At 38.6% G+C, this 24311-nt stretch overlaps 2 protein-coding genes across 6 annotated transcripts; both read left to right on the plus strand.

The window, feature by feature from the left end:
• Positions 1–893: 893 nt before the first annotated feature.
• LOC103453647 (uncharacterized) lies at positions 894–6226 on the plus strand. The gene is made up of 8 exons (XM_008393202.4): positions 894–1184; positions 1281–1547; positions 2006–2151; positions 2673–2764; positions 2970–3310; positions 4154–4217; positions 5502–5564; positions 5797–6226. Exons 1-8 carry the CDS (start codon positions 1117–1119, stop codon positions 5986–5988), a joined length of 1233 nt encoding a protein of 410 aa, XP_008391424.3. The 5' UTR covers positions 894–1116; the 3' UTR covers positions 5989–6226.
• Positions 6227–9195: 2969 nt separating this feature from the next.
• On the plus strand, positions 9196–15044 carry LOC139190689 (protein ANTAGONIST OF LIKE HETEROCHROMATIN PROTEIN 1-like). Of its 5 annotated transcripts, XM_070811107.1 has the most exons (7): positions 9212–9543; positions 9885–9990; positions 10555–10620; positions 12573–12621; positions 13103–13614; positions 13709–13934; positions 14029–14637. In XM_070811107.1, exons 5-7 carry the CDS (start codon positions 13105–13107, stop codon positions 14484–14486), a joined length of 1194 nt encoding a protein of 397 aa, XP_070667208.1. In that variant the 5' UTR covers positions 9212–9543; positions 9885–9990; positions 10555–10620; positions 12573–12621; positions 13103–13104; the 3' UTR covers positions 14487–14637. The 5 variants fall into 5 exon arrangements, 4 of the variants coding, with proteins under 4 accessions (XP_070667208.1, XP_070667209.1, XP_070667212.1 ...); XM_070811109.1 differs by lacking the exon at positions 9212–9543 and having other exon boundaries at positions 9710–9990; XR_011575034.1 differs by lacking the exons at positions 13103–13614; positions 13709–13934; positions 14029–14637 and having other exon boundaries at positions 9196–9543; positions 12573–12773.
• Positions 15045–24311: the final 9267 nt, after the last annotated feature.

The following is a 24311-nucleotide window of genomic DNA, read 5'->3' on the forward strand; positions in this document are numbered from 1 at the left end:
GAAAATGCCTAATAGGATAAATGCTCCCCGTGGTCATAAGGTATTCGGATGATAGCCCTTGTGGTAAAAAAATTCGAATTTAAACCCCTGTGGTCTAAGTCTGGTAGGATTTAAACCCCTGTGGTCTAAGTCTATTAGGATTTATGCCCTTCTGTTAAATAATGTTGACGTGGCTGCCACATATATGCCACGTGGCTGCCAAATGTCTGCCACGTGGCAAAAATAATAATTTTTAATTTTTTTTTTAAAAACCTGAATTTTTACAAAAAAAAAAAAAAAAACCCAGAAGCTCCCCCCGCCCTCCGCCCGTTCCCCCCCTCCGGCCGGACTTCTTCTTCTTCTTCTTCCCGTCGGAGACCAGCTCCCCCCCCCGGAGCCCTCTCCCCGCGCGACCCTCCTCCCTCTCCTTCTTCCTTCTTCTTCTTCCCGCCGGTCTCCCCGCGCGACTCCTCCCTCTCCCTCTTCCTTCTTCTTCTTCTTCTTCTTCTTTTTCTTCTTCTTCTTCCTCCCGCCGGAGACCAGCTCCCCCCCTCGCCGGAGCCCTCTCCCCGCGCGACCCTCCTCCCTCCCTCCCTCCCTCTCCCTTTTCCTTCTTCTTCTTCTTCTTCTTGCAGATCTGGGTTTTTTTTTTTTTTTTTGTAAAAATTCAGGTTTTTTTTTAAAAAAATTAAAAATTATTATTTTTGCCACGTGGCAGACATTTGGCAGCCACATGGCATATATGTGGCAGCCACGTCAGCATTATTAACAGAAGGGCATAAATCCTAACAAATTTAGACCACAGGGGCTATCATCCGAATACCTTATGACCACAGAGACCATTTATCCGATTAGGCTGTATGATATTCATTAAATAGAATGAAGCGTACAAATAGGAAGATATACATGACGATCGATAAAAACTTTGTGGGAGCTTTTAACCCGGTCGAAAAGAAGGTTTCGGTTTTTAGTTGTTGTCATTCAGTCTTCCTTATTAATGGAGGTCTAAAGCAAAGTAGGACTCCCCAGGGGTATAGTGGGACGGAAACATATTTTATCGGGCAGAAATTGAGAATTGCCTCTCTCGCAGTCGCTAGCAGATACTGAAGCAGAGAGACAAAACCGCAAAAAATTCAAATGGAGAAGAAGGTTTTGGTTCACTACAACCACACCGATCCCTGCGCATTTGCACGCTGGACTACCAAGTAATCACCTCCATCCATTTGTCCTCCCTTCTTCTTTCTCTTCACTTGTGTCCTCAAATTTCAATAATTTGTTTGTTAAATACTGGGTTTTTGCAGAGAAAGCTTCCAGTTCATGGCCGCCCGGCCATGGCAACAGGTCATCGATTTTTACTCCGACGTGGTCACGGGCCGGAAGCCCCTGTCCGCCTTGTTGGGCAATGCTTGTTTGACTAGGAGTAATTTATGCAATAGGTTGGAGAGTGTTCCGCTGTCTCAAGATAAGGGTGGGAGGTGGGCTCGACTGACATTCAAGATTGTTGTTTCGTACCATGGCGGTTCGTTTGATGGGTGGCAGAGGCAGCCGGGACTCAATACTGTTCAAAGGTGGTAGCTTTGATGATATGTGGTGGTGTTTTTATGTGTTTTGGAAATGCCCAAGTTGTGTTAAATGTGAATTTGTTGGTTGTTCAAGTGTTTAAGATGTTTGGGAAATTGACCGAAGTGATCATTTTGTAAAAACCAAATTGCTAAAATGGTCGGTTTTTTAGTATGATACCTAATATATTTGATTTGATCAGTTCAGCAACTGGGTTCTGATCATTTTTTCCAATCTCCCAAGGTATTGTCTATTGGCAGCTTTGATAATCTGTGATGTTTTGTATATTTAAGAAATGCCCAAGTTGAGTAAACTGTGGTTTTGTTCTTCATTGACGCATTTAAGATGTCTGCTTTTCATAGCTTTGATGATCTGTGATCTTGTTTCATATATTTTAGAAGTGCACTTTGGTTTTGATCTGTAATGAAATGTTTAAGATGGTTTCTATTGTGTTGCCACTTGACAGTTTGGTGGAAAAATCTCTGGGGAAATTTGTTGATGAGAGGAAAGCCAAGCAGCTGAGAGATAAAGGTTTACCATTAGAAGCGGCTGCTGTTGTTGCTGGGCGCACTGACAAAGGAGTGACTGCCCTTCATCAAGTTTGTTCTTTTTGTATGTGACATCCTCATTTGTTTCTAATTTGGTTTAGTTTACTTTTTAAAAGAATGTCTACTTAGACCCTTTAATAGCGGTTGTATGAAAAAAAAATTACTTGCCAAAATGATATAGAAAAGCATGAGAACGAACCACCTGCTCCCTTGCTTAAACAGAGTTGGTACTTTCCTGATTCTGATATGACCCAGGAATGTATAAGGTTAACTATTGCACTGCCCTTTATGCTTTTTTTCCTGGAATATTCTTTTCTAAATAGGAGCTTCCATTGTTTTGCATCTTTCGAAAACGAGTCCACATCAATTAAATAACTCATTTATGTTTTACATTGTTTGCAATAATACATGCTCATAATTTTCTTCCACTTTCCCTGAAGCCATGCATTGCACTTTTCACTGTTTCTAATACAGGATAGTCTTCTCCAGTGTTTCAAGTGATCATGTATAATGCTTTTTCTATTCTACCAACCCATACATCTGTGAGTTTGCTATTTCACTGACATTACTCATTTGTCTTTTTAGATACTTGGAATAAGGATGTTAAATCTCAAGATATTACAAATGCCATTAATAGTGCAGTACCAGGAAAACTCAGGGTTGTATCGGTTACGGAGGTGATGTTTTGTTCAAATTTGTCTGTTTATCTTGCTACGCTGAAATTTAAATTCACTAATCATATTTTGGTTACTTCAATTATTTTTGCATCTTGAAGTTGATCTTTGTTATCATAGCTGGTTTGGGTCTTCATCTGTGCATGCTGCCCATGTTTATGTTTTCTTTTAATTTCAATACTCTGAGAGTTAGTCAATCTTAGTGTAGGTATCACGGACCTTCCATCCAAATTTTACTGCCAAATGGAGACGCTATGTATATATATTTCCATTTAATGATGAAGAGGACATGGAGCAAAGTAATCAGAGTGGAGAGAATGCTCAAAACTTTAAGAGTACACAAAATCATCATGAGAATGAAAATGGGTGTTATCAATGCAGTGAGACAAATGCTGGAAATTTAATTATCAATGATAATGAAGACATTGGAATCGAGAAGAAACCTTGGAAATTCAGCGTAAGCAGGGTGAACCAACTTTTACAGAAACTAGAAGGAAAGTTATTATCATATAAGATGTTTGCACGTGATACCAAACCATCCAGAAATGTGTAAGAAATTAAGAACTGAGGCTTTATTTGCCATTAATACTTGGATGCTTATCTTCCTTTTTTTTTTTTTTTTTTCAGATTATAGCTTTGACTGTTGCTTCGTAATTCCAATTTGCATCATCTTGGTCTTGTTCTATCAGTTCACGTAGTTTATTTTATTTTGTAACCACTTCATTCACTTCTTCAAGGTCAAGCCATATTAATTGTCAATCTCCCATCTCGTCATGCACTCGTCATGCACCAGTAAGCTGTAGTTATTCAAAAATACGTTGTTCGTTCCCTTTTTTCATTTTCATGCCACATGTCCAGTGCACAACCTAAGTTCATTTGCTTCATTGAGTGCATATATTTTCAATTCATTGACTGCATATTGCACATGTGTTCTTTCTCCAACATAATATTTTATTCGTAATGCAAAGAAAGCGACATTTACTTTTAAATGACGGGTAATATCCTTTTTTCCTTTCTTTATGTACCTAGAGAACGCTAAATATTTTTTTCTTGGGTTGCACTGCAGATTACCATATGCATATAATAATTCTCATGAGTAGATATATCTTCTATAATCATCCAAATCCAACTTCCCAACCTGATATATAGGTGCATTGGAATGACTGATCTTATGCAGAAATGTAGTGATGGAAGAGCTTCAAATGCTGTTGTCACTGACTTTCTGTCTAGGTTCTTTTGACTCAACTGTAGTTTGATACATACGAAGATATCTTCGCTAGCTGAATATCCCCTTAATATATTCTCTCAAAGAAATATGCCTTTAACACTGACTTACCTTAGCAGAGGGAAGTTGCGCTTCCATGTACTAATGGTATTTGTTTGTTTTTTCAGGGGTCCTCCAACAGAGTGTTTTGTCTTCCATGCTCGAGCTAAAGAATCCAAATTACCATGTTTAGTATGTGTTTACTGCTATTACTAGTCTTTTGAAACTTTTTCTTCATTTTATATTTTCTTCTCCAAATTACCATGTTTAGAGGTCGCACTTGGTGCGATGGCAAGTGCCTTCGCCCATGAGCGGTAGGTCTCGGGTTCGAGACTTGGGAGCAGCCTCTCCATAAAATGGGGGTAAGGCTAGCCGACATTCACCTCTCCCAGACCCTGCGTAAAGCGGGAGCCTTGTGCACTGGGTACGACCTTTTTTTTTTCTTCAATTTAAATCACTTAAGCTCTCATCTGTGCTGTAGGATGAAAATCATTTGTTTAGTTTCTGCACCCACATATATATGTGTGCGCGTATGTTAGCAAACAAACATGGGACTATGAGATGACTTAATGATATCTTTCCAAAGTCACGTTCACTCATAGGAATAACGGATGCCAATTTTTTTGACCTGAATTGCCTCTCTCTCTCTCAATAATATAGATGGGAATTTGGATGGACAAAACATATAGGAAACTAGGATTAGACAGAAAGAAAAAGGAAAAAAACATGGTACTGCGAACCAAATAAGAATCATCATTTTCAAGTCAAAACCTTCCGAAGTTCTGGAAAATTCCAGGTTCGTGTGACAAACTGGAAATCAGAATATTTGTTTAATGATTGAAGAAATTTCACTTATGAGGGCCATGCCTCTGGAAGTAAATGGTGGGGTTGTAGGTGTTGCATTACATATTAGAAAAGAAAAGTTTCGGAAAATTTTCAGTATCGATTGATACATCTGGTACTTTCTAGCCCTCAAAACTTTCTACCTAGCTTAAGCATGTGGGCTGGCTTTGAATGCATCCCAACCACTTGTTGCCTTAAATCAAACATTTCTTCTACGCTGAGGCATGAATGCTTGTATTCCCAAGTGTCTATTTATAATATACAGTTAGATTGCAGGATTGATCTGAATACGTGCACTTGTGTATGATGAACTATTAGAACGTGATTGATTAATCAGAATGTACGCGGTCACTTTTCTTTTCCTTTTAAATTGGTACCTAATTAAACATTAAAGGATGTGAAGTTGTTTCAAACTCTTGTTTAGGTGAGCTCAAAATGCTGGGCGTGCCCTGCATTGGATTTGATGTTTAATTTGTAGAAATATGATTACTTTGAGTGATTCTATTAGTTCCAGACTTGAGTATTACATATTGTATTGCGAATGTAGTGATCCAGAGAAAAGCATACTTACACACTTTTACTTATTAATGTGCATTCTGATAATTAATTACTAATAGCACTGCGGTTGTGTAGGAGCATGAAAGAGGAAGCAGGGTGATGTGTATTGAACTGGTTGCTAATCGATTCTTACGGAGGGTAATACTTGATGCACAATGTTTTTGTATTTATTATTTTGAACTAGTGTCTTGCAATATTAGCAACAGTGATGTCCTTGGGCTTCCTTTAAAGTCAACTTGATATCATTGCCATATTTTGCTAATTCTGCTGGTGCTCTAGTGATCTCTTTGATATTGTATTGATGCTAACTTCTATGAGTACTTCGTTGCCAAAATTAACAAATAAAAAAATTTGGTACCTATTTCTGCAGATGGTTCGGGTTCTTGTGGCAACTGCAATAAGGGAAGCAGCTGCAGGTGCAGATGAGGATGCATTGCTAAAGCTGATGGATGCTACATGCAGACGCGCCACTGCTCCACCGGCACCCCCTGATGGTTTATGTCTTGTTGATGTGGGTTATGAAGAATTTAATCCTCAAGATTGCCTTATCTCGAAGGAGTGAATTCACTATGAAGTTCATGCAGATGCAACTTACCGATCTCGTAAAATTGAATATGAGAAGCAAATAGGTTAAGAAAGAGCTCCATGGCTTTTGATGAATATATATTCGATGGAAATGCAAATTATTCAGAGGACTTCAAACTTCGGATCAAATACGCTCACTTTGTACTAATGCTTCAATTGTCACATGTAAACCCTTGATGCAGAATTTTATACAGAAATGTCAAATTTGGCTGTGACTTTTGTGGGTTATCCCAGATTTATTGTTGTGATATTGTCTGAACTCTGAACTGAAACAAAGTTGCGTTTGGCGAGAGACATGATATAATGGGTTATTGTTAAGTTTGCCCTTGTACTCGTAACATGTGTTGGGGGTTCTTGCATTATACTCAAGTTGAAAGTTATAAATCTTTATAACAAATTCCACGTGTCTAAACTCTCATGTCGTTTTCAACAAGTTGAAAGCGGAGGACTTCCATGGCACGTGTACATCATCTCTATGACATCTCATGCTAATTTTATTCTCACATGTAGGACTTTGAATGAGTTGAACTGAACTGAATATCATTGTGCACAAGTTTGGTTCGTATAATTTTTTCCAAGCTCGAGATAGGTTTGGCTTAGTTTTTACACGAGTTGAGCTCGAGCTCACTTAAAAAATTCGAGCTAGATATTGAGCTCAAGTTGTTTCGAGTATAGTAAATTGGTTCAATTATGTACAAAACTTTGCACTCTCATGATAGGTTTTAGGCTTAAGCGTTGGCTAACATATCAATTTTTTTAGAGAAATACCCCAAAATGGGACAATTTCTTAATCTTGGGACAAAAATAGGACAAAACCGAAATTACTAAAATACCCACATATAAATGGATTATTTGCTCCCATTTTCTGATTTCTCTCTCTCTCTCTCTCTCCCTTCTCTCACTTTCTTCCTCACGCACTGCACACACGGTGCACTGTCATCTCGACCAACACTGTCCAAATCGAAGTCACCACCAATTTCATCTTGTCCTCACGAGTCCAAAACACCTAGCCTTGTCACGAATCTCATCCCCGATCGTTGGGATCAAAATTCAAGCAGGCCGCGAGTTTTCCAACCATTTTTCGGCAACATGGCAAACAACTGAGGCTCAAGACCACCACCATTAGATTCGTATCGAGTGTGGGAACAAAGCCCAGTCATTAAATGTTGGTGTTTTGTTGGATGAATTTTTCAGGATTTGCCCATTGTATGTACACGACATGCACATGGTATGCTCACAGATTTGAGCCAACCCAAAAATCCAGATGAATTAATACTTAGAAGTTAAATTAGGGTTTGTGTTTCATGTTGGGGCCTATGGGTTGTGGAATAAATTTCAAGTTTTGAATTGCTACAAAAACTGGGATGGAACAATTTCTGGTTCAAGGGTCAAATTGCAGAAATTTGTGAAATTTTTTCTGTAATGTGCATGTGGTGTGCATGGCTAATTTCATAGTAATATTCTAACTCCAAACACCCAGAGCTCTCTCTTTTTGAAATCAGAAAAATGATGTCATCACCTGCGATGTCACCACCAGGTACACTATATGCACACCACATGCACATCATATGCACAAAACTGGAGATCGAGCAATGAGCTATTTTTCTCATTAACAAGAAACTTTAACGGCAACCTTTTGGTATAATGAATACAATTAAAACATAATTTTTACGTATATAAGGTTACAGTGGTAGTTTGAAAAGTCTTTTACGTATATCAATTACCGGTTAACCATGCACGTGGAAAACATGATACTCGTTGTCGTTATTTCATGGACACGCATGATCCTTAACATCATCTAAGCTTTTTCTTAATTTTTTTCCACCGAGGCCAACTAGGTTGTGGTCATTCTCCCTAAATTCTGGGGCACAACATACGTGCATCATAACTAGTGAACATTCCCGCTTCTCATATTAAGATGTAGCCATGCACACCATATGCACACCACATGCACATTATGAAAAAAAATTCACAAATTTCTGTAATTGGACACTTGAACCATAAATTGTTCCATCCTAGTTTTGTAGCATGTCAAAACTTGAAATTTATTCCACAACCCATTGGCCCCAACATGAAACACAAACCCTAATTTAACTTCTAAGTATTAATTCATCTAGGTTTTTGGGTTGGCTCAGATCTATGAGCATATCATGTGCATGTCCTGTACATACAACAAACAAATCCTGAAAAATTCATCAAACAAAACACCAACATTTAATGACTGGGCTTTGTTCCCACCCTCGATGTGAGTCCAGTGGTGGTGGTCTCGAGCCTCGGTTGTCTGCTGTGTTGCCAAAAAATGGCCGGAAAACTCACGGCCTGCTTGAGTTTCGATCCCAACGATCGGGGATGAGATTCGTGACAAGGCTAGGTGTTTTGGACTCGTGAGGATGAGTTGATATTGGTGGTGACTTTCATTTGGACATTGTTGGTTGGGATGACAGTGCACCGTGTGTGCACAGTGAGAATGGGAGAGAGAGTGCGTGGGGGAGAAAGTGAGAGAAGAGAGAGAGGGAGGGAGAGAGAGAGAAATAAGAAAATGGGAGCAAATAACCCATTTATATAGAAGGGCAATTAAGTCATTTCAAGGTGTAGGAAAATCCTATTTCTGTTCGATTTTTGTGCATGGCGTGTGCATATTTGAAATGTCCTATTTCTTTACTAAGATTAAGATACTGTCCTATTTATGGGTATTTCCTAATTTTTTAAATATTCACATATATAGTGTTTAGTCGACTAATGTAGTATTTAGTAAATTAGTATACATTACTATACTAATTATACCTATGCTCATTGGTACGAGTTCGATCCCTACCTTTTCGCCACCTTTGGTATGAGTTCGATCTCCACCTTTTTCCCACCTATTCCCATTCTTCCTAACATCTAACTATTTAACCCACTAGCTCTAATCGCTCTACTAAAAAAAGTGTTAAATTTATAACAATACCTTACTTCTAAAAAGTTTTGAAGTAGATACTATAGCAGTGGGAACAATTAACAATTCGATAATTAGGGTTCATTGAGCGGCAACTTGAAGCCTTATTCCCACTTAGTCACATAAAAGAAGAAACTAGATCATGTTGCAGTTCTATTGGATTAGGAATGTGATTGTGTAAGTCCTATCATATTTGGGTTATCCTCATGGGATTCTACCGTATCTCTTAGACTAGATATTATCCTATTAGGGGCCGTTTGTTTGACAGGACTAGGGAGGACTGGACTGGACTAGACTATAGTCCCTTGTTTGGTTTGTAGCAGGATTAGTTTTAATGACCTTAGGTCGGACTCGCTCGGATTATTCACCTCCTTACGCGTTCTTAACGAGGAACCCCAGTTTCGGGGAGGACTCGTAAGCCCTGAGAGAAAGCCGCGAGAGAGTCACTCATCCAAGAACCTACGTCGCTCGTCCTCATCGCTGCGTCTTCCCTCATCGTCGTCCTTGCCCTGCTCCCTCATAGTCATCTTCCTCATTCTGATCTCTGCGCCTTCCCTCATCTGCATCTGCTCGCCCTCATCTGCTCCGACTTGTCTGGTAAACTTCGCATCTTCGCTTTATTTCGTCAATTTGTTTTGCAGATCGTGGTATTACTGAGCTTCATTTGATTTTGTTGTTTTGGGTTTGAGAAATTTTCAATGATAGACCTCTGCACTTGAACAAATTAGGGTTTTGATTTTTAGGTCAAATTAAGATTAGAATTTGGGGTTTTCATATTTCAACTTTTCTTTCAAATCCTCAGGTAGTAAAAACCGCCATCACAAAATTTGCTCAGTGATGAAATCTAAGCCCTGAAATTTTGTTTCTTTTCGCGTTTTCTGAATTGGGTTTTTTGATTTTTCGGGTTTTGATGCTTTGCTTGTTTGGATTTTGTGAAGCAATTTCGTGTCTGGGTTTCACAAGAGGAAGAAGAAGAGGAGAAGGGAAGCTGAGCAGAAGCAAGGAGAGGCATTGCGGCGGAAACGTCTCAAGCTGTGCAAAAAGGTTGGATTTTGTGGCTGTTTTTTTGCCGTTTGATTGCCTATTTTGCATAATGTATAGCTTGTTTACCACTCATTGGATTTTGATAGTTGGTTGATTTGGTTTTTAATCTCATTGTTGCGAAAAGTTGGTGTCTTTGCAAGAGGAATTACATTGAATTATGTTACTACTCTTTGGATTCTGTGAGTGATTTTTATATATACCCCGGTTTTGTATATATAAATTGGTACAAGTTATTAGGTTCTTCAAATATTGGCTGCCTTTCAATGTTTAGAACTAACCCAACTTAAATAATGAATAATTTCTCTTTAGTTCTTGAGTGCCCTGCCTTTCTTTCATCTGGATCGTAGAACAGAATATTAGGATATGGCCTTCTCAGAATCTAGAATATGTTTCTAGCACAGTGGATGTTTTCAGGATTTTGTTTTACCTCCACCATGTGCCATCAACAAGTTTATTAGTATAAACGTGTAGGATATGTAATCTATGTTCTGTTATCTGCCACTTTAAATCTTACTTCATTTTGTTTGTATTCGGTTTTAATTATTATGCGTTCAATTGTTCCAGGGGAATTCTATATCGACTACAAAGTACAACTTCATTACATTTTTGCCGAAAGGACTCTTTGAACAGGTAATTCACGGGCCTTCAATGAATTTGATTTTAGTTTTCAATCAATCTGCTTGCTGATGCAGTTCGAAGCTTATCTGATTTTTTGTGATGAAGTGTAGTTATATCATTTTGCTATGCGTTATGCATAAACAAATTGACTAGAGTGTATGTATGCAGTGTGTATGTATGCAGTGTGTGTGTGTAGTGTAGTTATATCATTTTATTTTGTCATGGTCCTGAGAAGTTGTTACACTGCCAGTGTGTATGTATGCAGTGTGTGTGTGTAGTGTATGTAGTGTGTGTGTGTAGTGTATGTAGTGTGTGTATGTATGTACTGTGTTTGCAGTGTGTATGTATGCAGTGTGTGTGTAGTGTGTTTGCAGTGTGTGTGTGCAGGGTGTATGCAGTGTGTATGTATGCAGTGTGTGTGTGTAGTGTATGTAGTGTGTGTAGTGTATGTAGTGTGTGTATATGTGTAGTGTTTGCAGTGTGTATGTATGCAGTGTGTGTGTGTAGTGTGTTTGCAGTGTGTGTGTGCAGGGTGTATGCAGTGTGTGTGTACTTGCAGGGTGTGTGTGTAGTGTATGTTTGCAGTGTGTATGTATGCAGTGTGTGTGTGTAGTGTGTTTGCAGTGTATGTTTGCAGTGTGTATGTATGCAGTGTGTGTGTGTAGTGTGTTTGCAGTGTGTGTGTGCAGGGTGTATGCAGTGTGTATGTATGCAGTGTGTGTGTGTAGTGTATGTAGTGTGTGTAGTGTATGTAGTGTGTGTATATGTGTAGTGTTTGCAGTGTGTATGTATGCAGTGTGTGTGTGTAGTGTGTTTGCAGTGTGTGTGTGCATGGTGTATGCAGTGTGTGTGTACTTGTAGGGTGTGTGTGTAGTGTATGTTTGCAGTGTGTATGTATGCAGTGTGTGTGTGTAGTGTGTTTGCAGTGTATGTTTGCAGTGTGTATGTATGCAGTGTGTGTGTGTAGTGTATTTGCAGTGTGTGTGTGCAGGGTGTATGCAGTGTGTATGTATGCAGTGTGTGTGTGTAGTGTATGTAGTGTGTGTATATGTGTAGTGTTTGCAGTGTGTATGTATGCAGTGTGTGTGTGTAGTGTATGTAGTGTGTGTATATGTGTAGTGTTTGCAGTGTGTATGTATGCAGTGTGTGTGTGTAGTGTGTTTGCAGTGTGTGTGTGCAGGGTGTATGCAGTGTGTGTGTACTTGCAGGGTGTGTGTGTAGTGTATGTTTGCAGTGTGTATGTATGCAGTGTGTGTGTGTAGTGTGTTTGCAGTGTATGTTTGCAGTGTGTATGGATGCAGTGTGTGTGTGTAGTGTGTTTGCAGTGTGTGTGTGCAGGGTGTATGCAGTGTGTATGTATGCAGTGTGTGTGTGTAGTGTATGTAGTGTGTGTAGTGTATGTAGTGTGTGTATATGTGTAGTGTTTGCAGTGTGTATGTATGCAGTGTGTGTGTGTAGTGTGTTTGCAGTGTGTGTGTGCAGGGTGTATGCAGTGTGTGTGTACTTGCAGGGTGTGTGTGTAGTGTATGTTTGCAGTGTGTATGTATGCAGTGTGTGTGTGTAGTGTGTTTGCAGTGTGTGTGTACAGGGTGTATGCAGTGTGTATGTATGCAGTGTGTGTGTGTAGTGTATGTAGTGTGTGTATATGTGTAGTGTTTGCAGTGTGTATGTATGCAGTGTGTGTGTGTAGTGTGTTTGCAGTGTGTATGTATGCAGGGTGTATGCAGTGTGTGTGTACTTGCAGGGTGTGTGTGTAGTGTATGTAGTGTATGCAGTGTGTGTGTGTAGTGTATGTAGTGTGTGTATGCACTGTATGCAGTGTGTGTATGTATGTATGCAGTGTGTGTATGTATGTATGCAGTGTGTGTGTGTACTTGGTTTATAACCATGATATTACAATGTGAATGTTTTGTATTGTGTGGGGTTGATGCTGAATTGCAATTTTTTGTGGTTGTTGGTTGCAGAGAAGAGGAGCATAAACGGAAGGCTAAGGCTAAGGCTACTGCATTACAGGTGTCCTTTAATTTCCCTTTTCACATGCAATGCCTAGCAATGATAGCAATCCTCATACTAGTGTTCTTAGACACATGTTTATAGATGTATAAGAGTAGAACATTTTGAATATGATGCCTCGGGTTAATGAAAACTTTTTTTTTTCAACGCCACCTGTATATTTGTTGCCTCGGGTTAATGAAAACTTTTTTTTTTTCAACGCCACCTGTATATTTGTTGCCTCGGGTTAATGAAAACTTTTTTTTTTTCAACGCCACCTGTATATTTGTTGCCTCGGGTTAATGAAAACTTTTTTTTTTCAACGCCACCTGTATATTTGTTGCCTCGGGTTAATGAAAACTTTTTTTTTTTCAACGCCACCTGTATATTTGTTGCCTCGGGTTAATGAAAACTTTTTTTTTTTCAACGCCACCTGTATATTTGTTGCCTCGGGTTAATGATCTAGTTAATTTGTTTTTTGTTTTTTGTTTTGTTTGGATAGATATGGATCGAAGGAAGCTTTTATTGATCTTATTGTTAGAGATGTCTTATTTGGAGACAATTTATATTTGTACGATTCTTGTGGTGATGATGCTACGTGGCAAACAGAGACATGTTGAACGACCCACATTGACTAACCGTTCACTTATTAGACGAGAGATTAGTTTGTGTTATCTGAATGGTATAATAGGGAATACTGATACTGAATGTGTCAACGAATTGAGAATGGATAGAAGGACTTTTGGCATATTATGCGACTTACTTCGTCAAGATGGGAGGGTAAAAACTGATGGTTTGGTGTCTGTAGAGGAACAGGTGTGTATGACTTTACAAATATTAGCACATCATACTAAGAATCGTAGTGTTGGCGGTAGATTTTATAGGTCGGGAGAGACTATAAGTAGGTATTTCAATAGCGTATTGCAAGGAATTTTGCGATTACAAGGTATCCTACTAAAAGTCCCCCAGCCTGTGCCTATTGATTCTACAGATCCTAGGTGGCGATGTTTTAAGGTATGATGAGAATTTTTTTTCATTTTCCCTAAGCTTTAACTCTTCATTCCCTTTGTATAAATTAACAAAAACTTTTTTATTTTTTATTTTTAAGAATTGCTTGGGAGCATTGGATGGAACACACATTGATGTGCATGTACCTGAAATTGACAAACCAAGATACCGAACAAGAAAGGGTCGAGTCGCAACTAATGTGTTAGGTGTGTGTTCAGGAGATATGCAGTTCATATATGTGTTTCCGGGGTGGGAGGGTTCCGCATCAGACTCTAGAGTGCTACATGATGCAATTAGTAGGCCTAATAGTTTTAAGGTACCAGCGGGTAAGACTATTACTTAGTCTCAACTTTGTAAGTTAGGTTTAGTTCTGTTTGTCAACTACAAAACACTAATAAGGTCTATTTTTTTTTTCATTAGGTTGTTATTACCTTGTAGATGGTGGTTATACAAATGGTGAAGGATTCCTTGCACCCTATAGAGGAATACCTTATCATTTATCTGAATGGGAGGGACGAACACCTTCTAATAAGGAAGAATATTTTAACATGAAGCATTCTAAGGCAAGGAATGTAATTGAACGCTGTTTTGGCCTGCTAAAAGGAAGGTGGTCGATACTAAGGAGTCCATCTTTCTATCCGATAAGGACACAAGGTCGAATAATTACCGCTTGTTGCCTACTACACAATCTTATTAGGCAAGAGATGTCTGTAGATCCAATGGAGAATTTGCCAATAATAGAAGATGGACAAAATACAGAAGAAGGTGAATATGTTGGTAGTGTTCAAACATCGGACCAGTGGACTGCAATGAGGAATGATATGGCTCAGGAAATGTATAATGAGTGGAGAGCAATTAGGAACCAGCAACCGAACTAGCTATATGTGTTAATGATAACATTTTATTTTAGTATTCCTTTTTTATCATGCATTTGTTAGATATTAGCACAATGATTGGATGGTATGCAAATTAATTGGATGTTATGCAAGTTGATTGGATATTATGCAAGTTGATTGGATATTATGCAAATTGATTATTTGTATGGTATTTTCCTTCATTAAAATATTTTTTGTTTAGGTATGGATAACGAAAATTTTTTGAATGCTACTCAAGAGCCAAAAGGAAGAAGGCGTAAATGGGAAGCATTTGAGGAAGAAGTATTACTAGGAGTTCTTGAGGATTTTGTTGCTCGGAAGCAACGGTGTGACACCGGTGCTTTCAAACAAGGTACTTTGGTTGAAATAGCAAAAGCTGTCAATGTTTTATGTCCTCATTCAAATATAAAGGCAAATCCACATATTGAATCCAAGTTGAAGAAATGGAAAAAAACATATAGTATGGTCGTTGACATGATAAACACAAGTGGATTTGCATGGAATGATGTCAAAAAGTGCGTTGAAGTTGACAGTGATGACGCATGGCAAACTTATGTGCAGGTTCATATCCTATTTTATTTATGCATTAGTTATATTCTTGCTGCTATATTTGTTACGCATGCTAAATTTTAGTTTTGCTATGTTGATATAATCTTAGAGAAATAAAGAAGCCGATGGATGGAGAAGCAAACCTTTTCCACTGTTTGATAGATTTGCATATATATTTGGAAAAGATCGGGCTACGGGTAATGTAGCCGAAACCCTGCTCAAATGATGGAGGAACAAAGTCATGATCATGTTGGTGAAAGTGATATTGGAGGTGAAAATTTTGTTTCTTCAATGAACCAACAAAGCCAACAAAGCACCCCATCTGAAAATAGCCAAAGAAAGAGGAAAAGAGCTGTGGGAAGTTCAAATGATGGAACCGAGGCAATTATCAGTGGACTGAAAGATTTTTATGTTGAAAGTGGGAAGAGGATGCAAATGGTAATTGAAGCTTTAGTTCAAGGTACTGCAGATCATACTGACATAGCTAATGAACTTGAAGCAATGGGTCTCTCTCCTATGGATCAAATTGATGCATTGTCTCTTATTTTGGATAAACAAAAAAATGTGGGAGTGTTCAGGGCAATCAAACCGGAACTCAAGAAAGTGTTCGTCCAAAGGCTTTTAAGCGACAACGCAAGCGGATGAGGATTTTAGCTAATGTTAACATGGATGTATTTTAATAACGTTAACATGGATGTATTTTATTAATCATACAATCTTATGTTATGACTTATAACTTAGCTTTGCACTAGTATTTTGGCTTATGTTAACTAGCCATTTTGTAAATTATGGAGATCTATTTTGGCTAATGTTAACTAATGTTAACTAGGATTTTCTAAATTATGGAGATCTTATGTACTTGTATTTGTTGAAGTTGCATGTATTGGGCACTATTATTTTTCTTCTGTTGGGTGATAGAGTTTAAATCAAGCTACATTTGCAAATTAAACCCAATTCTATTAGCAGGTAATAGAAACAAAACAATTGTCAATTTTTTTTAAGATTCATAATATACATGGCAAAAATATGCTCCAATTAACCCATATCATGAGATTTGTAGCATTACTCTATTACACAATGGCAAAAATTTGTAGTCCTAGTCTAAGCAAACACAAATCTGGTGAACAGTACTGTTTTTCTTATCCTGCTTCTTAGTCCGAGACTGCACCAAACGCTTCACTAAGTTAGTCCAGCTTAGTCCAGTCTAAGCCAGTCCAGCTTAGTCCCGGCAGCTAGTCCAGTCCGAGACAGTCCGGCGCAACAAACGCACCCTTAGAGTTGTAATCCTATTAAGGTACTACTATAAATAAAGGCACAATATGGTGAAATAGAATATACCTTAGAATTACACATCTCTCTCTTCTCTCTCTATGTGCCGCACATCCCTCTCTCTCTGGCCTCCATAATTGTTCAGTAAATTATGCCTACAACACGTTATCAGCACGCTCTTGACGCAACGCTAAAGAGAGTTTGATCTTCAATCAAGGGAATATTACATTTTAATCATTATTTTTATGATTAATTTATTATTTTATTGAATTGATCTACATGCTATTGATACAATTTATTTTTTCTTTGTTGAACGTGATCAACGCATTGGAGATGCAATTCCAGCTTTCAGAGAAGGATTTTCTACAAATTCAAAGGCTTTTGTTGTTTTCTACCAATCAGGTACACTTAAAATAAAGGAAGATATTTGAAACAACCATGAAGCATGAAAACATTCCCCATGATGCATGAACCCCCTACATTTATATTTACCTTCCGATATATATATATACACACACACACACACACACACACACACACACACACACACACACACACACACACATACGTTTCATGCACTATGCAATTTTGCTATGTGGAATTTGTGAGTCAAAACATCGAAATAAATTAGAAGCACATTTTGGGTTTTGCCAAACCCTAAAATTTGTCCAAAAAGAAAAAAAGAAAAGAAAAGAAACAAAATTGGGATTTTTTGCGGTACCACCGCACCACCATGACACCATGCCAGACCACTGCACTGGCCTGAAGCCTAGCTGTGTGGGGAAACGGTGTTGTATTGACACCTTGACAACCCACACAACCCTTTGGGCTCGCTGCCCTTATTGGAAACCAACCAGGCTTTGGCCTGAGTTGCATAACCTATGGGCCTGAAGCCCTGGTCCAACCCAAGCTCATAACTCACAAGCCTTTGGCTTGTTGGGCTTACCACCTCCTCGGCCCGCATGTACCGTAGCCAGCCTTGCAGGTTGGGCTTGTCCCACGGTCCAAAGACCCGACCCTAGCTTCAGTTGGGCCTTGCATGTGCTGACCCACGAGCCAGCTTCGACTTGGCTTGATCTCGTGCGCCATTTGGCCCAAAAACGTCAGCAGCTTGTTGTTGGGCTACCCAGTCCCTTGGCCCATGCCCTGCAGCCACATGTGGGCTGCTTAGCAACCAAACCTGAGGCCCAAAAGCCTTTAGGGCTTTGCCCTACTTACGACACCTAGCCCAAATACCATTGGGCTATGGTTTTTTGAATCCAATGCTATTATTTAGCATTTTAAATAATTTTAACGCGAATGTTATAATTATTTTTGCTTCTACAATCGACCCCGTTTGGTCCTGATCTATTGAATTAATTAAAAGTGACATGCAATCCATTAATCTGATAATGAATACAAAATTATTGGCCTGAAGCCCACTTTTGGACATTAACGATTCAATAATTTATTTTTATACTTTGAACTGTTGACATACTTTCGTAGTAACGAAGCTCTCACACTTGAGTTCTCGAAGAAACTCAAATTCACTACACTTAAATCAGCATATTGCATTCTATATTCTTGTAGGAACATCTCTTTTATGAACTAATCGTTCATAAACTAAATTGAACCTGTAGTTTCAAATTTAGTGCCTTTGAAACCCGAAGTTTTCATAAAACAATACACCCATGAAAACCCGACGTTTTTCTTGAAAACCATGTCTTAGAACTCGAATGTTCTAACTTTAATGCTTATGGATGATTCATTCACATAGCACCAATCACAATCTTATTCCTTCCAATTCAGTGGATTGTCGAACCGTCTCAAGTTCGATTTTCCTAATTTGGATGTTTCTAATAGAAACCACTTTATGTGGGGTACAAGACGTGAATCCCCAATTAACTATCAAAGAAGCTAAGAAACCATTGAAGCCAACAATGGCATGGAAGAGCTGAATAAGCCTTTGTCATGATCTTCATTCGAAGACTTATGCATCAAGCAATACAAATGGAAATACCTCCCGAACGAGGATTCCATGGCTCTTTGGCTCACTCCTATTGACCGTCTAATCATGAGAGACATTGCCTAAAGCACACCATGATTACATCCATGAATGAGTATGATTTTGAAGTTTATAAATCCGATCGAATTTTGATTGGAGAATACTTTTCTCGTCATTCCATGTTTCTAACTTGCTTATGAAGCAGCAATGTAGAAACAAAAGTTTACCAAATTCTTGGATCTGATTACTACCACAAACATGATAGAAAGGTATATACCTAGTTTCGACTGGAGATTACCAAACGGTATAGACCCAGTTCGGCTGGAGTCTACCAAATGGCTTAACCCAGTTCGGTCAAAGCTTACTGAATAGTGGTGCCCTACTTCGGCATAGGTGCACCGAACTGTACTACTTTGCTTCAGTAGAGACCTACCGAATAGACCCCTCCAGCTTCGGCTGGAGCCTACCGAACCCAATTTGGAGTCTCTCTCTCACAATCTAATTTCGAGTTTGTTTTTACAACATATGGTAGAATCAGGGCCTGCCAAGGTGTGGCATCATGCCCGAAGCATGATCTTTGGCACTTAAGACCTAAAACTTCAAGAATAAGGGATATTGTTCCTGAACCTTAACCCTGCAGAATCTACTTCCGTCTCGATGGAATAGATCATTGGTTATGCACCTGTTCGTGCCTCCACCAATGTTGTTGAGGAGTACCATTCTCATAGTCAATATGTGAGATTGATTTTGCTCCACTAAACACCATTGGAAGAGCAGAATTTTGACATGGATATCCTTGTTGGCTGAATCCCCTTAGTAAACCATTTACTTTGTGTACATTTTTCTATGTTCTTGGATTCACATTTGGTGTATGTTTTAGTTACGGATAATCTTATTGATATTATCCTCGAATATGAGTTAATTGAATCATGTTTCTTGTATACATGTGACCAAATTCAATTAAACACGTGATTAGGTAGGAATGTGGGAAAGTTAGTTGTCTAGATGAATGCGATACTATGCACACTAACTTTACACCTAAATCACATCTCTAGCAACGACTTCAGGTCTATCCAACCTAATTAAGAGCATTGGCACGCTCCTCGTTGTATGAATGATACTGAATTACCATTTAAGAGACCTTATATTCTCACCATTTTGGGGTTTTAAGGATATTCGAGAGAACAATGATCATCAATGAAACCACTGAAGAAAATAGAGTGAAATATCATTGCACCACCTCTAAAAATGAGCCTAAAGCTTTGATTTGGTGCCAACGGGTTGTCTTCTAACTGGAAACACACCATATGTGGTCGGCTTGGAGCCTGGCGATTGAGTAGTTTACTTGCTTTTGCATGACCATAGGGACACTTAGGTTGAACATGATGCTACAACGCATCTCCCTACCCGAAGTAAGAATCTTATGCCTACAAGCACACTTTTCCAAGCCTGCTCATTGGGAAAATTGACTATTTAAATCATCCCTCGCAAAGATACGAAATCACCTTTTTTCATAGTGGATTAAAGGGAATATATGTGGACTAATCCAACCAAAATGCAGATTATATAAATACTTATGGTTTTGGTTGATGAATCGACAAATTGGTCACATGTTTATCCATACACATTGCTGCTAAACCCATTGGCCGATTAAGGGTTCACTATCCTACTTATCCCTTAAAGTTCAGGAGACTGGATAATGCCGGAGAGTTTTATTGATGGTTTTCGATAAAGTATTGCATGTATATTGGGTTTATAATTGGACATTGAATTCTCATGTTCACCCCAAATAGCCTCACCTAGTGATCATAAAGCGTAATTTATATGATTGCCCGAATTTTGGTGAATGTACCAAGTTTTTGGTTTCTGCCCAAGGATATGCAATCTTGTACGTAGTTATGTTGGTCCGCCTTGAGGCCTATTTCCACCTGACCTATTCGACGTTACAGTTGGTTACTTACTGGGTACGAACCTAACGCTTCGTATTTACGCGAGGTGTGCATTCCATGTGCCAAGTTGCACCGCCGCAACGTACTAATATGGGTCCTCAAAGAAGGATGTGAATCTTTGTCAATTATGATTCTCCTTCACACTAACTCTCTTAGAGCCCTTGCATACGATCTTTTTACCGCTCATTTACGGGTTGTCACTTTAATGAGATAGTCTTCCTGTCGTTAAGGGGAGATAAGAACGTAAACATTCATGTAGAACGACACGAATTTGCATGGATGTTGCCCACTATGTCTCATCTCGATCCTCGTACCACACAAGTGTGATAAGTAAGTGCGATGAATTCTAGCTTTCAGAATGTTGCTCAAGATGCATTCCTCTAATCTGTAAGGATATATGTACTTAATGAATGTCGAGTCAACATCTCTGGAGGGTGTATCGCTCCTATTGGAAGGTTTGGATGCCCCTGTTAGACGGTTCAGTACACCGACGGAAAACTAATCAATCTGTCTTGGCTTGAAGCACGACAAATCACTCGGTTCATAGGATTCACTTCACTAGAAGAGGAAGACACGGCACAACAATGAATCCATACTCAATCGTTGTGTCAAATCATTTCCATCTCATGAGATTAATCCGAATTACTCTTGAGACTTGAAGTTCTTGGTCCTATATACTGGTTTAGATGAGTTAATGAAATTGAAATGAGATTATCATCGATGATGTTTTCACTTATATGGTAGCTACCAACATAAATGAAAAGCGACGATATTGAATCATGTTCCGTTGATTAGTGACAACATAGAACTGATTGGACAACCGAAATTACAATCCAGGTCAAATTCCTTACCAAAGTGTGTTTTAGACCCATCGTTCTTACACTGCCCAAGGTAACCCTGTTGTGTTACAAGTGGGAAAGAAAGCGTATTGAGATGAATGAAATAATGCGATATGATGCACGCCTTACGACCAAAGTTTCTCTCAAACGTCATGTGATTGAATGCAGCATTATGAAATGTGGTTAGTGTTTCTCCATGGGGATAAAGATACGGAGATTTACATGTAAATTCTCGAAGAATTACATGGATTGACTCAAATAGTTCTAAACCACAGAACACTTTCTTAACTTATTTGAGGCGTTCACTTACAGATTGAAACAATATGACGAATGTGGTATACCCGTCTAAGTGATTATTTGATCAGTCAGGGATTGAATGAATGCCCTTGCGTGTTAAACTATGAAGTCTTATTCCGAATTGCTAGAGTTACAGTTTCTGTCGTTGACACGAATCTCACTAAGACTCTAGAAGAGCTTGAGAAAACTGCCTTGCAACTGAAGACAGAATTTGAGATGAAGGATCTTACGAAAACTCATTTATGCCTTGACTTGAAGTTCAAGCGTTGTTTTGACGGTACCTTGGTCTACTAGTCGAACTACATCCCGAATGTGTTATCTTTGAGTATACCTATGATCGTTCATACGTTATATGCAAATGAGACCCTTGAAGAGGTTATAGAATCCGAATTTCCATATCTGAGTTCAACTTTGCACTTTGTTGTACTTAGCTCATTGTATTAGACATGACATCTCCTTCACTATTCATCTATTGGTAAAGATGCAGCATCGTGCCTACACACAACCACTGAATTGGTATTAAAGACGTACCCTGAAGGTACTACGAATTTGGGCAAATCCTAACGCATCTTGAGCGAATCCAACCCCTCTGATCCTCGGAATGATGCTTGCCTTGTTGTTATGCTGATGTTGGTTACTTATCAAACCTGCACAAGGCAAAATCCCCAAATGGTTATGTCTTCACCGTTAAGGATATCGCAATATCTTGGAGGTCCACAATATGACCTTAGTTGCGAAATCTTCAAACTGTTTCAAGACTCACCTCACTTCACTACGCCACAAGTGAGACATGGTTAGGAGTTCTTGTTGAGCATATTCGAAGTACTTACTGTTTTCATCCATCACTGAGTCCCCACGATGATCCATGAAGACTATGTGGCATGTATCCACCCGACTAAGCCACGATACATCAATGAAGTCAAACCAAGACATATTGCGTCTACATCACATCAGTAAAGCATCAGGAGATTGAAGTCATGCAAGCCGATCCCAGACAACCTTGCCGACTTTTACACGACGTCACTGTCGAAGTCAACCTTCCAGAAGCTTGTCCGAGGAATTGGTATGCCTAACTATTCATATGAAATGCTTGTAGTTCTCTTTTGGAAGTTTTGTCAAACTCAGGGGCAGTATCCAAAAGTATACTCACTTGATCTTAATGCCCTATTTTTCCCTACGATTAGGAGCATTTTTTCCACTAGGTTTTTGCTACCTAACTAGGTTTTGACGAGGCACCAATCCTGGGCTGATCATACCTTTATAAGCTTTTTTCCTTTCGTCCAAAAGACGTATAGTTTTGACTTAATGCAACTTCTCACTTTTCTCTTTAGTCTATGGGTTTTTCTCCCACCTTAGGTTTTACCATAGCGAGGTTTTTTGAGTTTTACCTTTTTATGCATTCTTCCGTTGATCTGAGACTCGCATTCACTCATTGTGCCGATGACTTCATCAATTGTACTTCATCACCGAAGACCTAATGCGCTATTTATTTGAGTATTTACACACTTAAGGGGGAGTGTTGCAGTCCTGTTGGATTAGGAATGTGATTGTGTAAATCCTATCATATCTAGGATATCCTTATGAGATTATACCATATCTCTTAGACTAGATATTATCCTATTAGAGTTGTAATCCTATTAGGGTAAGGATTTAATCTTCCCTACTACTACAAATAAACGCACAATGGGGTGGAATAAAACACACCTCATAATTACACATCTCTTTCTTCTTTCTCTATGTGCCGCACCTCCCTCCCTATCAATTCTAGTTTTTCTTTATTAAATTAGTTGGTTATGGGCCTCTAGATATGTTTATACAAAAGTAGAAAAAGAAAAAAAACTATTATTATTCTTACAACAAATTTAATTAGAATTAATTGTCAAGCTTGAGCTACCGAGCCAAGTTTAAGCGTACCTTGAGCTGTTTTGTTAAAATTTATGAGCTGCTCAAGAGCTCTATGAGCCGAACATACCAACGCTCAATCCTGACTTGTTTTTTAATCGAACCGAACTAGGATTGGCTTGATTGTTTTACGAGCTGAGCTTCTACGAGCCAAACATGATGCAAGCTCAAACTGTTTCGAGCCAATTTACAACCCTAATCTCATGTTCAACTTTCCCTCCACACGGCATTGTATTATCATTGGCACAAGACAGATTAGATTGGGATTAAGGGGATTTTAATACCAATCCAAAATTTTCTGATTAAGGACTGTGTTTCAACTTTAATCCAGCAATTTTCGGACCTTTCAACGCACATTCCAATTTTGAAAAACTTCGGACTTTTTAAAACTTCCGAATTTTTTTAACAACATATTTTGAATATTCCTAACAATTTGAAAAGTTAAAATAAAAAATCCATACTAGAATATGTAAGAAACGTATGATAACATACAATAAAAAATGATTTATTTATGATTAGTAGAGTTTTGCTTTTGATTGATGTGGACGAGAGCTCACATATGCCATGAAATGTCGTTACTATCTATGAAAAATATTCTAAATATTTTTGAATTTTCCAACTGCAAAATTTCAGGGGTTGGATTTGATTTGCGTCTTACAAAGTTGGAAATTATCGAACACAATCAGTCGGAATCAGAATTTCGAATCCAATTTACTCCCTTCTCAACCAACATCAATCAGCCTTTATCGTACCTTGATTATTGCTATTGTATCCTTTCAATCCAAAATTAACACTTCTTCGTACTTGATTGGTTGATCGGCTTATAACTAAGTGCAAAGCATTTTTTTGGTTATCGGAGGAAATCTAACCCTAAACCTAAGCCTTTTGATAAGAAGCTGGGATCAAGTTAATAATTCATAGGTAGAAAGGCCAGATACATTGGACACTAGAATGAGGCGTACATGGCTGTCCCTCCCATTTTAGTAATGAAAAACCAAGCCAACAAATAAAAATAGGGTGAAAGAGCTAGGGTTTATAG

This window comes from Malus domestica, chromosome 13 (assembly GCF_042453785.1).
Source record: "Malus domestica chromosome 13, GDT2T_hap1".
NCBI lineage: Eukaryota > Viridiplantae > Streptophyta > Magnoliopsida > Rosales > Rosaceae > Malus > Malus domestica.

Excerpts from the sequence above, each read along its gene's own strand:
- LOC139190689 (XM_070811107.1), top strand. The coding sequence starts at position 13,105 with ATGGATCGAAGGAAGCTTTTATTGATCTTATTGTTAGAGATGTCTTAT. Across the intron at positions 13,615-13,708 it reads CTAGGTGGCGATGTTTTAAG|AATTGCTTGGGAGCATTGGA; the intron begins GTATGATGAGAA and ends TTTATTTTTAAG. Across the intron at positions 13,935-14,028 it reads TAGTTTTAAGGTACCAGCGG|GTTGTTATTACCTTGTAGAT; the intron begins GTAAGACTATTA and ends TTTTTTCATTAG.
- LOC103453647 (XM_008393202.4), top strand. The coding sequence starts at position 1,117 with ATGGAGAAGAAGGTTTTGGTTCACTACAACCACACCGATCCCTGCGCA. Across the intron at positions 1,185-1,280 it reads TTTGCACGCTGGACTACCAA|AGAAAGCTTCCAGTTCATGG; the intron begins GTAATCACCTCC and ends GGGTTTTTGCAG. Across the intron at positions 5,565-5,796 it reads CTAATCGATTCTTACGGAGG|ATGGTTCGGGTTCTTGTGGC; the intron begins GTAATACTTGAT and ends CTATTTCTGCAG.